Source organism: Trachemys scripta, chromosome 6 (assembly GCF_013100865.1).
Source record: "Trachemys scripta elegans isolate TJP31775 chromosome 6, CAS_Tse_1.0, whole genome shotgun sequence".
Classification (NCBI taxonomy): Eukaryota; Metazoa; Chordata; order Testudines; family Emydidae; genus Trachemys; species Trachemys scripta.
The window spans coordinates 126560436-126576167 of NC_048303.1; the positions used below are offsets into that span (position 1 = coordinate 126560436).

At 43.9% G+C, this 15732-nt stretch overlaps 1 protein-coding gene and 1 long non-coding RNA gene across 2 annotated transcripts in view; one reads left to right on the plus strand and one right to left on the minus strand.

Annotated features, from left to right (window-relative positions):
• The first annotated feature begins 371 nt into the window (after positions 1-371).
• Positions 372-13310, plus strand: TAL2 (TAL bHLH transcription factor 2). Its single transcript, XM_034774863.1, has 2 exons — positions 372-521; positions 11110-13310. Exon 2 carries the CDS (start codon positions 11120-11122, stop codon positions 11471-11473), a length of 354 nt encoding a protein of 117 aa, XP_034630754.1. The 5' UTR covers positions 372-521; positions 11110-11119; the 3' UTR covers positions 11474-13310.
• The window catches only part of LOC117879588, a 32325-nt gene continuing 28556 nt past the window's right edge, over positions 11964-15732 (minus strand). The window contains exons 3-4 of the long non-coding RNA XR_004646313.1: positions 13802-13882; positions 11964-12056 (exon numbers count right to left, since the gene is read on the minus strand). This is a non-coding gene — a long non-coding RNA (uncharacterized LOC117879588). The remainder of the gene's footprint in view (positions 12057-13801; positions 13883-15732) is intronic.

The window sequence follows — 15732 nt, forward strand, 5'->3', positions numbered from 1 at the left end:
TTTATTTTTTATAGTTTTGGCCTTCACAACACTGGTCTTTGGGGGCGTCACTTTGTCACTTTTCACAAGCCCTGAGTGTACTAAAACAATCAAGAAAATAAAATTCTTGCTAAGTTATGCCCCAGCAATGCCCTGTCCAGCTTTCCCCAAAGTGCAGCCAGACCCTGGTTAAATCTCTACGGCTGGTAGCTGCTGTTTCACCTAAAGCGGCCTGGCTCATCCTTGCAGAGAAAGGAGAGGGTGTGTAGGGGAGAGAGAAAAGGCAGGACAGAGAGAATCTCCCGGGAGATGCAAAACAAGCTCCCTGGATTGCTAGGACTAGTGGTGACACGCGCCAGACAAAGGAGCTGGCATCCTATAAATGAGGCAGCCAGGATCAGCAAGTGGCTGACTGCAGCGAGAGCAGCCTCTCTGTCCAGGGTCTGTGAGCGCAAAGAGACAGAAGGGAAAGCACCCTAATCTGCTGGACGTTCACTGGCTGAACCAGGTTTCAAGAGCAGCAAGCACCTGTGTTTGGGGAAGTAAGTGACAATGGCTTTCTGCTTAGCTAATCATTTGGGGGCTTGTATGTCTGCACTGCAACTTTCCTGGGTGTGCACAAGTTTGCTGTCGGGTATACACAGCCAAGTGTACCCTTCCAGGAAGGAATTCCTGAATTCCTTTTGCCATCAGCTGGGTCTTTACTAATAATGACTCCTGTGTCCTGTCTCTGTAAAACTAATAAAAAAGCAACATAACAGACCACCTGAAGTGCTATGAAAACTGCTACTTACAGGTTACTGAATTCAACCGAAAAGAGACACTTGTGTTGTACTCCTTATGTGCCTATATTTTTCAGGCTGTTTAAAATTTGCTAAAACTTGGCAATAAAAATCTCAAGCAAGGAGCAAATATTTGCTGCTTTTGATCATTTAAAAAAAAAAAAACCGAGTGGGGCTATTTAAAAATTATATAAAATCCAAACAAACTTCTTAAAACGCTGGATTCTGTGATTTTATAACCAAACACTGTGGGCCTAATTCTGTGTTGCTCTGCTCCCGGTGCAGTCACTTCCACCAGTGCAAAGTGGGTGTAGAATGGCCCTGGATCAGAATTGACACTCATTGTACACTGGTGAAAATGACTGCACAGAAAATAAAGCCCTTTGATTTCAGAAATAAAACGAATATAACTCGATAGCACGGTCTAATGGCTTCGGGCGTTTCACAACAAAGCTTTTAGAAAGCCTAAAGTAGGCAGCTTGTTATGCATATTTGTGCAGTAGATTGTGGGTAAATAATATGCATTTAAATACTATGAATATCAATAGATAAAGATATACAGAGAGAGCTTTAAATTCTCGATTCACACATATACATTTAAAAAATCCATATTCCATCATTACTCCTTTACTGTGTGTGTGAGAGAGAGAGAGAGAGAGAGATGTGAATGATTTTCATTTAATGGAACAGTTCCCTAGGAGGAAGATTTAGGTTTCCTCCCCTTCCAGTCTATCTGAAAAAAATAATATCAATAACGCTCTAAAAAACAATATAAATAGCACTTTTTAAAAAAAATAAAAAAAGCTTCTTAAATTGATTTGTACCTGCTAGTCTACAGTGGTTCCAAATTTCATGTTCAGGTCTATTGCATAAAGCTCTATTTGACTAAGCAAATGAATAAATAATAGAAAGAAAATGTTTCTAAAATAAATTGTCAAAACTTCCATAGGAGCAGGATTAGACCCATATTGTGTATGTTAGATCCTTTCTCTAAAGATTTGTGTTTCTTTTTTGTTTTTAAAATTCCAATATATAAACAACCTTCTCTTTTCCCCTTTACATAAATGATGAAAGTTGTTGAGACACGAATCCCTATACCAATAAATGCCGCGTTAACAAAGCGTCTAACCCAGCTGAAATGTCGTTTGGAGGGAATATGCACAGCCAGCAGAGTGTGGTCACAACAATATTGTTCTGACCACACTAACTCTGAATTTTACAGACCTAATCCTGATCTCACTCGCACTGGAGATGAGTAATAGCCCCATTGAAGTCAATGGAATTACAGTGGAGTGAGATCAGGATTGGGCCCTTTGTCTCCTGGTAGTTTCCATCTTAACATAGAAAGGTAGAATTTGCCACAGTGGATCAGTTTCTCAGTGATTACGGGGAGCAATAACTTTACTTAAACACAGCAAGCCAAATTAATTCCATGCAAGTCAGTAGAGCTACACCAGGTATGATTTTAGCCCTGTGTGTTTGGAAGTTAATATGTACTGCATACACACAATATGAGACATATACATATGTATGTATCTGCTCTTACTGAAGTCAAAGGAAGGCTGCTCTTTTGCTGAACTCTTAGATCCAGAATGTACCATCCCTGCTTCCTTCTCGACATGGCACAGATTTCTTCTGTCACTAAGAAAGGGGAGGACTCTCCTCACGTTCAAGGCAGATCTAGGTGGTTCAAGCAAACGGGTACCCTTCCAATAATACGTTTTACCCTTCAGCTTTGTGGCAACAGATGCACAGGCAGAGAGATATGGCCAGATACATCAGTTGTCATGAGTTGGCGATATAACTGAAGGGTGGTCTTAGAGCAGAGGGTCATCCACAATAGGGGGCCCCTCAAGAATTCCTGTAGTATTCCCATAGTGCTTGGATTTTCTTTCTGATCAGGAAAGCCTGGACCTGTGACACTTGTATATAATATTTGGGAAATGAATTTGATGGAGGGTCTGTGTTTTAAAGAAAACCATTTGGACCGGGGATCCAAGCCGCAGCCTGATAGGGTTCAATTACCTCTACCTTCAGGATGGGGGAGCAGCACAATGCCAAACGGGCAAGAAAATATTTTACAGAAAATAATTTCTGACACTAATGTGGGCTTAATGGATACAGAGCACAGGTGTTTATCTTTAACTAACATTGCTTTATAAATAGCACTGAAGCGAAGGCCATCATACCCATGCAAATTTGTCAGCCCTTGCTCACACCAAACTCCCACCAGAGCCCATGAGAATCCTCCTTGACAAAGGACTCTGGGGTCTGGCTTTATAGAAATATAAGTGCAGCGAAACAAAGGAGGGCAAAGAATGTTCCTAATGAGCGAGCAATGGGAAAAGGAAAAAGGGCAAAGAGGTCTGTTTGTCCAAGTGCATGGAATTTAAATCTCAGAGGCATTAATGGAAATCTTTAAATTCACAATTTGCTGAGAGGAGAACAGACCCTCTATGCTCTGCCATGTGTGTATAGGCTCAAAGCTGGCAGATCTACTGGCCTACCTTTTAAAACAGGACTCCTGATTTTAGGTGCCTTCATTTTTAGGTGCCCAACGTGAGACCTCCTAAAGAGAGAGAGTGCTAAACACCCATCCTCTGAAATTCAGGCCCCTTTAAGGGGTCTCAAGTTGGAGCACCCAAAATAACAAGTCACTTTTGAAAATTCAGGCCATATTTCTCAGTGTTAGATCTGACCAGGCTGAAAAGCAATATTGAATCATGTTAAAAATGTGCAGTGGAGTTGTAGCCATGTTGGTCCTAGCATATTAGTGACACAAGGCGGGTGAGGTAACATCTTTTATTGGACCAATAGCTTCTCTCTCTCACAAACAGAAGTTGGTCCAATAAAAGATATTACCTCACGCACCTGGTCTCTTAAAAATGTGATGATAAATATTCTACAGTATCAGAGGGGTAGCCGTGTTAGTCTGGGTCTGTAAAAAGTGACAAAGAGTCCTGTGGCACCTTATAGACTAATAGACATATTGGAGCATAAACTTTCGTGGGTGAATACCCACTTCGTCAGATGCATAACGTAGTATCCCCAAAATACTGTAATACTAATCGAAGCATGTAGGTTTTAGACCATTGGTTTAGAACACGGCAGTACTCTTTTAAAATTACTTGTTTATAGTTTGAGCGTTCTAGCAAACCCTGGCTTCAGAGGGGAAGGTTCCTGGGCACCGAGCTTTCACAGGGTCAATTTTGTCACAGATTTATAGACATTCAAAATCTCTGCCTTGGCTGCTTTGGTTCTTATTGTGTATTCTCCACAGTGTTATGCTTTCAAATATTCCATAGTGAAATGACCACAATGATGGCGGTACGTGGCTTGAGAGTACAAAAGAGCCCCCAGTTCATTCAGACAGCTTATTCCCCCTTTTGCGTGTATTTATTAAAGGTGGTCACTAGAACTGTTAAACACAAGAAATATTTATTATTGTTCTAGTTCCTACCAGCCCCTAATAAGATCAGGGCCTATTGTGCTAAGTGCAGTACAAACACACAATAAGAGACAATTCCTGTCTCAAAGAGCTTACCACTGAAATAGACAAGACAGGCCAAGGAGGAGAGGAAAATGGAGGCACAAGGAGATGAAGGAATTTGACCAAGGTCACACCCCAGAGGTAGTGGTAGAGCTGGGAATAGGACCCAGGTTTCTTGATTCCTAGTCCAAGGCTCTATGCACTGGACACCACTGCCTCTTTTTTATCTTCTTGCCTTTAAATCTGATATCCCTGCAATGGGAACTCCTGGCAACATGGCTCCACCCTCTATAGGAGACACAAGGAGCTATGGACAGGTAGGGGTGGTGGTGACATTGGTTATTCCCACATTGATGAGCATTAGGCCCATAAGCCTACCATCCATGTTCTGCTTTCAGGGAACTCAAACTCGTTTCTACTGGGTTTTCTACCAGGACTTCAAAAGACCCTGCGTGTTAGTGCTGGCCAGTGTAATATCTTGTGACATCCATGCCAAATCTTCCCCTCCCTGCTGGCTTGAGTTCCACAGCCCAGTGCTACCGTGAAATGGAAGGGCGAAACAACGGGCTTCCTTTTTCTCCTTTGTTTCACATTGCACCAATTCACATTGAACAAAACTCAGTACTAAGTGTTTCTCCGGGGCTCTTTGGTCCCTGTTTTAAAACAATCTGGCAAGTATCTGCGTGAATTGTGAGGCAGGCTCCATCTTTCGTTTCATTTCCTGTTATTCAAGGGCTGAGGGGACTCAGAAAACCTCGACATGAAGTATTAAATAGCGAGTGTTAACCCACCAGTGGGCCTCCCTGTTGGAAAAACAGTGCTGTGCTGTGGGTGTATTTGTGAGGGGCCAGATCCTTGATGTCAATGGGAGTGATGACTGAGCAAGGATTTCAGGATTGCGACCAAGGGGCCAGATTCAAGGGGCAGGAGAAGAATGGTGTAATTCCATGGAGGTCAAAGGTGTTAGACATGGGATAGATTTAGTCCAAGATATTTGTTTATATCCAGCCTGTTCATAATTACTGAGTCCCAGCCTCCATCGCAGACCCGTTCGCCCCCCACCCATTAATCACAGCTTCAACAGCCATTCGCTTTGGAATATCCAAGCAGAAATGTCGCTTTGTGCCGGGAATTCCTGCTGCCGCTTCTGCTTGAACACCCATTCAGGGTATTTAATTCTTGTACATAGCGAGGCTGCAAGAGCTGCTGCTATTGAGAAAGAGATCTTCATCTATTCTCTGCATTGTTTAACTTGTATGGCTACATCTGAACCCATGTGAATTTGTTTTCTGAGGAGGTGGACGGGGTAACGAGCTGCTTCTGGTACTTGTTTGCTTGAGGTTTATTCTCATTGCTGCAGTTGAACTGCTTTGTGAGTGACCCACAGTTTGGCTGCGCAGGGTTATATTTAATCTGCATATCTTGGTTGAACTGTAATTCTGCGAATACGGCTCTCATGTCACGAACCAGCATCTGTCACATGATTTTGGGTCTTGCTTGCGTGATCCAAGGGAAATGAGCCAAATTCTGGTCTCAGTTACAGTGATTTAAATCCAGAATAACACCACCAATTTCAATGAAGAAACCCTGGATTTATACCTCTGAGAGCAGAATTTGTTCTCTTGGTCTAAGCTGGCATCTGCCTGGTTCTCTTTCTGTTTAGGTGAATGTAGGACTTTTTGTCTGTGTCTGGTGGAGGTGAACTGAAAGAATGTAATGATGAATCCATACCTGCAGATTAGTGCAATATATATTCCTGTATTATAAATGTATAAAATAGTGGCTTTGACACAGATTCAGAATAAGTAGCTATACAACAAACAAACAGCGGGTTGATGATAAAAGTTCCATATACTGTATCGGAGAGAAATAAATAATACAGCCCTTAGATGTGTAATATTAGCATAAATCAGAAGCGGCAAATAGTTTGAAAGCAAGGTGGGGAGTCGGGCAGGAAGCACCAATGCAGCTGAAACATAAGGCAGATCCTCCCTTGGTATGTGGGCCGCCTTTGCAGTGTTAGATGTAGGGGACCCAGAATGCCTTAAGGGAGGTCTTGTATGTGGCAGTAGAAGAATGGGCTAGATTAGAAGAAAGAAATGGACCAGAATTGTGGTTGGTTTCTGAGACATTAGAATTACTGCTGTGTTGGAGTAGGTTGATAGTAACTGGGGAGATCTCTGTCCCAAACCCTGAGTAGATACAGACTCTGTAAAAAGGATTCGACGTGGGGGGGAGGGGAGTGTGGTGTTTGCTGATCTTGAACAAATGTCAGAGATGCAGCGGTACATTTTTAATATGTCACACAGGAGCTGGACTGATAAAGACAGCTGTTTGCTTACAGGACTTGTGTTAACAAATCCGGTATTGTCCTCCACTGAAAAAAAGAGAGGGGAGCCAAAGAAAGAATGACGGGAAGGAGTGGGCAGTGCTCATCTTTCCAAAAATAATACCCCTGCCATGATGGGATCAAATACTTGGAGAGCGTTGCTGAAGTGAGGCCAGTGATCTATTCTAAACCATTCTCCTGGAGCATTTCACTCAGTGCTATAAGTAAACCCCAGGAAAAGAGTCAGTATTTTCACTCTGGATTTAAAGTAGGCATTAAGCAGACTCAGAACTATTAAAATGCACATGCCAGTTTTAAAGTCCAGCCTGTAATGGTACCATCACCACTAATAAAATAAACAACAAAGCACTGGAGAGTTGCCAGCCTTTTTAATGTCTCTACTTTCATACACAAATCAACTTCTCTATAAACAAAGCAACCAGCATAAGCGGCACACGATTATAATAAGGAACTGCTAGGAAGACCTCGTTAAAAATATACAGGAGAAAGCACAAGCATCCAGGCAACTTCTGTACCAAATTAGGGATGAGGATGGGGAGCATGTGTACAAGGTCAGTGCAATCCCCATGCTTCAGCAGTGTTTTGGCAAGTAAAGTACACACAGGCTCTTTTAAATGGGTTCAAGAGACAAATTAAATATACACTCTGTAGTGCAAACCAGAAGCACAAAATGAATGAGAGAGGATTCCCAGCAGGAACAATCCAATAGGACCCAACATTTCTGTTTTTTTTTTTTTTTTAACAGAGACAAGGGTGGTTTGGCGAGATCATTTTACCCTCTGGTAAAACACAGTTTAGAAAAATCAGGTCTTGATAGCAGCTGTGAAATTATAACAAAATACAAATGTTCTAGGACCTGACTGAATGTAATTTCATTAATGATCTAGAGGATGGCGTGGACTACACCCTCAGCAAGTTTGCAGATGACACTAAACTGGGAGGAGTGGTAGATACGCTGGAGGGTAGGGATAGGATACAGAGGGACCTAGACAAATTAGAGAATTGGGCCAAAGAAATCTAATGGGGTTCATCAAGGACAAGTGCAGAGTCCTGCACTTAGGGCGGAAGTATCCCATGCACTGCTACAGACTAGGGACCGAGTGGCTAGGCAGCAGTTCTGCAGAAAAGGACCTGGGGGTTACAGTGGACGAGAAGCTGGATATCAGTCAACAGCGTGCCCTTGTTGCCAAGAAGGCTAACGGCATTTTGGGCTGTATAAGTAGGGGCATTGCCAGCAGATCGAGGGACATGATCATTCCCCTCTATTTGGCATTGGTGAGGCCTCATCTGGAGTATTGTGTCCAGTTTTGGGCCCCACACTACAAGAAGGATGTGGATAAATTGGAAAGAGTCCAGCGGAGGGCAACAAAAATGATTAGGGGTCTGGAGCACATGACTTATGAGGAGAGGCTGAGGGAACTGGGATTGTTTAGTCTGTGGAAGAGAAGAATGAGGGGGGATTTGATAGCTGCTTTCAACTACCTGAAAGGGGGATCCAAAGAGGATGGATCTAGACTGTTCTCAGTGGTACCAGATGACAGAACAAGGAGCAATGGTCTCAAGTTGCAGTGGGGGAGGTCTAGGTTGGATATTAGGAAACACTATTTCACTAGGCGGTGAAGCACTGGAATGGATTACCTAGGGAGGTGGTGGAATCTCCATCCTTAGAGGTTTTTAAGACCCGGCTTGACAAAGCCCTGGCTGGGATGATTTAGTTGGGGACTGGTCCTGCTTTGAGCAGGGGGTTGGACTAGATGACCTCCTGAGGTCCTTCCAACCCTGATAGTCTATGATTCTATGATAATTGAAGGCACCAAAGTAGATCTGGGGATTACCATGAGAACACATTAAAAAAATGGAAGAGTGCATGTTCAGTGACAAACTCAGGGGAATTTGCACCTCCGTTCAATGCTTTCACGTCCAACGCATTAAGATTGAAAGCTCTATGGTCAGGGACCATCTTTATAACACCGTATATAATGCAGTTGGGCCTCAGTCTCTGACTTTGGTCTTCTAAGCACTATTGTAAAATAAATCATAGTAATGCTGTCAGTATTTTCCTGATGGTTTGGTACTTAGGGTGCTGGATCAGTACTTAGAAGATCTGGTTTTGAACTCCCAGTTCTGCCACAGATTTCCTGTGTGAACTTGTGTAAGTCACATAACGTTTGCCTTCCAGCCCCTGCTCAAACCATGTCACCTGCACAAGGAGCACTTGCACTTCATAAATGAAAAGATGATGATGATGATCGCCTAGCAAAGACTGTGCAGTGAGGGGACGAAATCGGTTGATAATTCCGAGCTGTGGATGGGAAGGAGAGTGGGGAAGGAATACTTAGTCTAGAAAAAAGAGAAGGGCAGTGTAAATCACTGAGCAGCAGAAGGGTCTAAGTGCCTAATGGCATTGGTGGATACCAATCAACTTAGGATGGGATTTTCAGAAGAGCTCGGCATTGGCCTAACTCGGCCGCCAGTGACATCAATAGGAGCAGAGTCCGGCCTATCATGGGTACTTTGTGAAATCCTACCTGTGAACCACATTTAAATACTTGGATTTAATTTAGGATATAAATTACTTTAGGCTCACTGTAAAGCCATATTGGTCTGGAAATTGGGTGTAGCCTGCGATATAAGCTGGTCAAAGCTAGGAAAGCTACATTTTGGTTGAAACTCAGATTTTTTGTGTCACAGTTTCCCCTGCAGAGCCCAGTGCAGTAGCATTTATAGCAGACTCACCGACACTGAGCAGTGAAAATAAAGCCAGAGTTAGTATCTTTCCACTGAGCGTTTGCAGCTTTGCCAGGTTGCTTTACCCTCCCCGTTGAGCCCTGTCTGTTCTAGTGATGAGCGCACATCCTGTTACTTCCTGAGCAGTCCTTACTTCCAGCAACAAGAGATGAATGTGGATTGGGAGGAGAAGCAGGCCACTGCTTCCCTGAAGGGTTCTACTAACATCCTACAGTCACAGTCCTAATTAGACAATGCTACAGTGCACCAGTGCTGTTTCCCTAGGCAGTGGTTCCCAAACTTTAACAACCTGTGAACCCCTGTCACTAAAATGTCAAGTCTCGCGAACCCCCTCCTAAAAATGAATATTTCCAGGGATTTTCTCCTTTACCTGAGTATAAATGATAAGAGCAGTGATCTTGGAAATATAAAATGTGTTTTTATGACATGCTTATTACACACTATTATTAATTATTATTTATCATTACAGTATTTTTATTACATTATGAAAACGGCAACACTCATCCAAGATCTCACTTTCATAGCTTGGATCACTTTGAATAAGTCTGTTATAAGACAAGGCTCCTACGTTTCATCAAGTTGTATCAGATGTGAAACCACATGAAGGTATTTAAGAAGCCAACTCAAAGAGATCCTCCTACACAAGCATTCAGGTCTTGAGCAGTCCAGGCAAACAACGCACGTTACAACAAAGCTTAAATTTGTTCTTCATAATAATTTTAAAAACAATATTAGCTGCCAGTTTAATTTTAAACCCAGCAAAAAATATTCACCTACCTTTCCATTTCTTATAAGGAGTCTTGAAGTTTAAATCTCCTCAATGTGATAGATATGCTTGCTTTGATCTGCCTAGCTCTTGGAAGTCCAGGGGCTCCGGGCTGCTGGCCCCAGGCTGCCCGGGGTCCCTATGGACAACTCTGTCTGCCATTAGGGAATTTTTTCCTGAGAACCCCCTGTAACATTTTGCGAACCCCCAGGGGTTCCCTAACCCTAGTTTGGGAACCACTGCCCTAGGGGGAGTATTTCTCATGGTGATTGGTAGATGCCAGGGCCCAATCCTTGGGTCCAGCTGGGCTTTGCTTGGTTTAGGACCCAGGGTGGAGGTGGGCAACAGTGGCTCTATGCCATATTTATCCCTTTTTGCCCTATTCTGAGGCTGGTCTAGGGGTGGATTTGGCCCCAAGCACAATTCAGAGCAATTTCAGGGCGACTGTAACTTGTGTCAGCTGGTAACGGTCCCCAGAGGGGCAGTTATGCTGGCTTGGGACTGTCAGAATGCTGCTGCTTTCTGGCCATGTCCCCTCCCCAGTAGACCCCCCTGTGCTGGGATCTGTGAGGAGAAGTGGTGCGGAGGCAGCTACACTGACTCTATGCTGCCTGGGGATTCCTTCGCGCCAGAAGAACCCTTAGATGTCTGGAGAAGCGAGCTTTGCAGCCCCTTGGGTGGCATAAAGGCACTGTCTGGGAGAAGTCAGGATCTTTCCCTATGTGTGCTCCTTCCTCAATCCTCTGACAATACAAGGCTAGTTCTCTGTTTCTGACTGCAGTTGCTGAGATTGTAGTCTGGGCAGGGAGAGGGACACAGGTCACCTTGGGGTTATGGTTAATCCATAGCTGGGAATGGCAATCCATCAGCCAGGGCAGGGACAAACTTCAAATTGCTAGCAACACTCTCACCTCCCCTAGAGTGCTACTATTCTACAGCCTGAAGGCAGGTCTGAGACCTCTAACTTCCCCTCGTTGTCCTCTTTGCTTTTCAGAGCCTTGAGTATGACCAGAAAGATCTTCACCAACACCAGGGAGCGGTGGAGACAGCAAAACGTCAACAGTGCCTTTGCCAAGCTGAGGAAGCTCATCCCCACCCACCCTCCGGACAAAAAACTGAGTAAGAACGAGACGCTCCGCTTGGCCATGAGGTACATCAACTTCCTCGTCACGGTCCTGGGGGAGCAGGGCCTGCCGCAGACAGGAGTGGCTGCCCGGGGGAGTATACTGGGGCTGTTCCAACAAGCCCCCCATTTGCAGAGTATGGAGGAACTGACTCTGATTGAAGACTGTGGAGTCCCTTCTCCGGGCACAAGCAGCAATATCCCAGAGTGCTGGTCAGAGCCGTCGTCTCCCTAGCAGGCAAGGAGTGATGCAGTCCTGGTGTTAGTTTGATAGTCTCCTTTGCATAACGTGGATTGTTTGCCTCTGTACAGTATTTATCTATTTATATCTATTACTGTTGTATTAAATATATTTTTATTTAAAAGGAAAGGAGGTGGAAGGAATCATTGGAAGGCGGACAATGGCATGGATGAATAGGGAATGGTGTTCGACCCTTGGGAATTTGCAAGGATTCAATGTAGTGATTTCACAGATTCATGGAAAAATCAAAGCCGAGAGGGGACCATTATGATCTGAGCTGCTGTATAACAGAGGCCATAGAATTTCATCCAGTTATTGCTGCAGTGGAAGAGATTATTCTTCCTTGCTACATAAGGAGACGCTACCAAGTCCAGTTGCTTGTGGGTAGCTGGCGTGTTTCACTTAAAAAATATCCAGCCTTGACTGAAAGGTCCAAGTGATGGAGCATTTACCACATCCCTTGGTCGGCTCTTCCAAGTTAAGAGTTTACATCTTATTTCTGAATTGAATTTTTCTAACATGTAGCTTCCAACTGCTGCATCTTGTTTTGCCTTTGTCTGTTAGACCAAAGGGCTCTCTAACATCAGAATGAAGCACAAATGAGTATATAAATAACAGCCACCAAGAAATTAAAACAGAAATGCCAGCCTATGTTGAAAGAAGAAATGTTATGGGCGAAGTTTCAGCAGATGCAGTGGATAGAGTCCATCAGCAAATCTATACCCAGCTGTGGGAGCACTGGGGGGAAACTGGCCATCCTCATTCTGGCTCCATACAAAACCCACAGAGAGGCTGCTCCTCCGGCCTTCCATGGCAGGACTTAACGGGCCAGGAGGTAGCCTTATGTACATGAATCCCCTGGCCCAGCAAATGCCCCTGTATGCAAACGTCTAGGCAAATTCCACACCACCCGCAGACCATGCCAAACAAGAGTAGGAAGGGGGAACTCTGTGAAGCTGTTGCTGACCAGAATACAGGCCCGCATGAGCCCAGCTTTTCCAGCAAACATGTGTGCCCATTTGGCACGCTTCCTGAATTAGGTTTCCTATGATCGTCACTCCAGCATATGAGACCAGTGCATATCTCTACCAGAATGGGCGAGGTCGTGTTTGTACATGTACCCTGTGTGTATGTACCATGGGCTTCCCTTAAAATGTGCTGATTTTGCCTTTGATAATTAGATGAGTTTTCCTCACTGTGAGTTTGAGCCAAAGCCCAATGAACTCAAGGGAAAAAATGCAGTAGGAAATACTTGCATTGAACTCAGCAGGCTTCGGATCATGCCCCATTAGCAGTAGCCCCAGTACAAATTAAGGTAGGGCGTGGTTCTCAAACTATGGGGTGGGCCTCCCAAGGGAGGCATGGGAATGTGTCAAGGAATGTGCACACTCAGTGTATGGGGGGGTTGGTTTTTTTAAGCACTCTGGACTGTGGCTGTCAGTCCCGCGTGGCTAGGGCTCGCGCAGAAAGGCTGTGCACACCCGGGAAGCAGGGATAAAGGGGATAGCCAGAGCCCTGCTGCCCCGGGGATCAGGTTCTTCTTTCCACCTCCCTCAATCCCTCACTGGAAGGCAGCCGGGGCTCAGGCTATCCTTTCCCCAATCCCAATCCCTCACCTGGCTGTGGTGGTGCTCTGACTGTCAGTCCCGGTGTGGCTGCAGCAACGCAGAAGTAAGGGTGGCAATGGGGCACTAAGTCTGCTGTGAAAAGTGATATTGATGAATATCACTTTTCACATTGCCACCCTCATTTCTGTGCTGCAACTGGCTTGTGCTGCCTTCAGAGCTGGGCACCTGGCCAGCAGCCGCTGCTCTCTGCTCTGCCTTCAGAGCTGGGTGTCCAGCCAGCAGCCGCTGCTCTCCGCTCTGCCTTCAGAGCTGGGTGTCCAGCCAGCAGCCGCTGCTCTCTGCTCTGCCTTCAGAGCTGGGTGGCAGTATATGTACTGGGGGGGAGGGGGACATAAAGAAGGGGGGCCCGATCAAATAAGTTTGAGAACCACTGCTGTAGGGAATACCTAAATTATATAGCAGATACTGAGATGATAACATTTAAGTATCTCAGGCAATGTCAGGTGTTTAAGGATGACCATGTGGAGTGGGAGAGCAATTGCACTGTAGAATGTTGCTCACCAATCAGGTCATTTGAGTATCGGAGTTGCCCTCCTGTGTCAGCAAATATCTGAACAGCTCATAGGTGTTAAAAATCAACTTGAACAGCAGGTAGAACGTCTAGGGATTCAAATGTAAAGGGTTTATGGATCAAATCCTGCTCCCGTTGCAGTCAATGACAAAACACCCATTGAGTTCACAGAGACATGCATACCTGAGTTTGAAGAACATTCATATGGTTCTACAAGTGAAAGTGACCCGTGCTCTGCCAGATCTCCTTGGCTGCTTCTGCCTCCTAGTGAGAAGATGAGCCACCTTCAGAACCTGCAGTTAGGGCTTTGAGTGCATTACACTGCTTGCAACATTTACGCTTGTAGCATAGGGAATCTGTCACCCTATGGTGAGTTTCCTATCAGAATCACACAAACATCTCCACATTCCCTATATATTCATTTGTCTCAGGGGAGCTGACAAGGAAACAGATTTGGCCCAGTTGGGCATGATTTTTTGCTGATCTGAACACTTACGAAGACTAAAGTTTGTCAAAAACATTTTTACTATGGCTCTGTGATTGCTGCTGAAGCACAGTGGAGCTAGCAGAAACATTTCAAATACTGACAAAAAAAAAAGCTGAAAATTTTAGTGAACAATTAATTTTGTTTTTCAAAGAGCTCTGGTTTCCAGCATAGTTACTCCTAGATTTCAGCATTTTGAGGACATGAAATGAGTGAAGACACTGAAGAGCATCTGAATGGAAACACGCCAAGAGTCATTTTCATGATCTGTGAAGTTCATGCTTTATCCTTTCCTATGCCCACTTGAATGTGGCTACATGCATTGATATTGTCTATTCCAGGCATAGGCTCAAATTTAACAGGCTAGCTTCTCATCCTGGGTATCTGTTGGCTTCAATGGAGTTACACCAAGGATAAATTTGGCCAAATAGGTGTAAACATTTACATGTGAGGATTGTTGGTGCTATTCTTTCCATCAGCCCATTGCTATCATTGGAAATGTTTTCTCATCAGCAAGAAAGTCAAAACAGATCCATCTTTGAGCTGAGTATTGTTGTCAAGGAACGGGAAGAAAGCCTAGCAGTTAAGTAATGTGAAATGCTTGTTATTGATATATTGAAAACTTTTCTTATTCTTGGTTCAAGTGTTTTTTGTTCTCTTTTCATTTAGGATCTCCTACTCGGAGGTACAGCATGTGTATGACTAGATTTATCTACCAAAGATTTGTTTGTCAGGACTTCTCTTCGTTTTTTGTGATTTCTTATCTGTATGGCTGTGAACAAATATGGTGTAACTGATCACATTTTGTTGTATACAATGTTATTTAACTGCTAATATATTCAAAATAAATTATTTAAGAAACTAACCTTTTTATCTTTCTAAAATTTACTCTTAAATTCAGAAAACATCTGGCAGGGGATATCAAATAGTAAAGCAGAATGAATTATAATACCAGGATCATTTTCATGTTCAGCACCTGCATGCTGCTTCTGATTCTTCAGAAAAGTTTACCAGCAATGCTTAGAAGTTAGAGACGGTCCAAAAAAACAAGGATAAAACCAAACCACCCCCCTATATTTTTTTTTGGAAAATGTTCTTACTGTTTTTTTAGTCAATGTTTCATCAAAGTGTCAATGTTTGAAAGATTATGGCCAGCTCTTTGGTTGATCAAAAAGTTATAGATCAGTAAAAATGTGTTGCAAAAACATTATTTTTTTCCCCAAAATTTAACAATTCAAACGATTTCAAACAGCTCCATTTTAAAAAGTAGAGATGGTCTGAAACCACAAAACTGGGACCCAGTTGTGGATTTTGAACACCCCAACAGATTGGGATATTCAGAGAGGGGACACTTGCCATGTTCTTATTGGGATCCAGGTTTGAATTTCAAATATCCCCAAAGCTCAGTGATGCTTAGAATCCATAGTTTGTTTCTGGTCCATACCTGTCCCCAAAGGGTTGGTTTTATAATCTAGTCCCAGTGGTTGTTGGATGGGGTCTAGAAAGGCCAGTGGTGGCAACACTGAGGTGAAAAGGTGGGAGGAGGGTCTCCTGTTACTGGGAGATGGGGCTAGCATGGGACTCATGCCTGCAGTGGGACTCATTCCAACTACAGGAATGGAGGCTCCGA

Bases quoted from the DNA above. Each gene is read 5' to 3' on its own strand.
- TAL2 (XM_034774863.1), top strand. From the start codon at position 11,120: ATGACCAGAAAGATCTTCACCAACACCAGGGAGCGGTGGAGACAGCAA.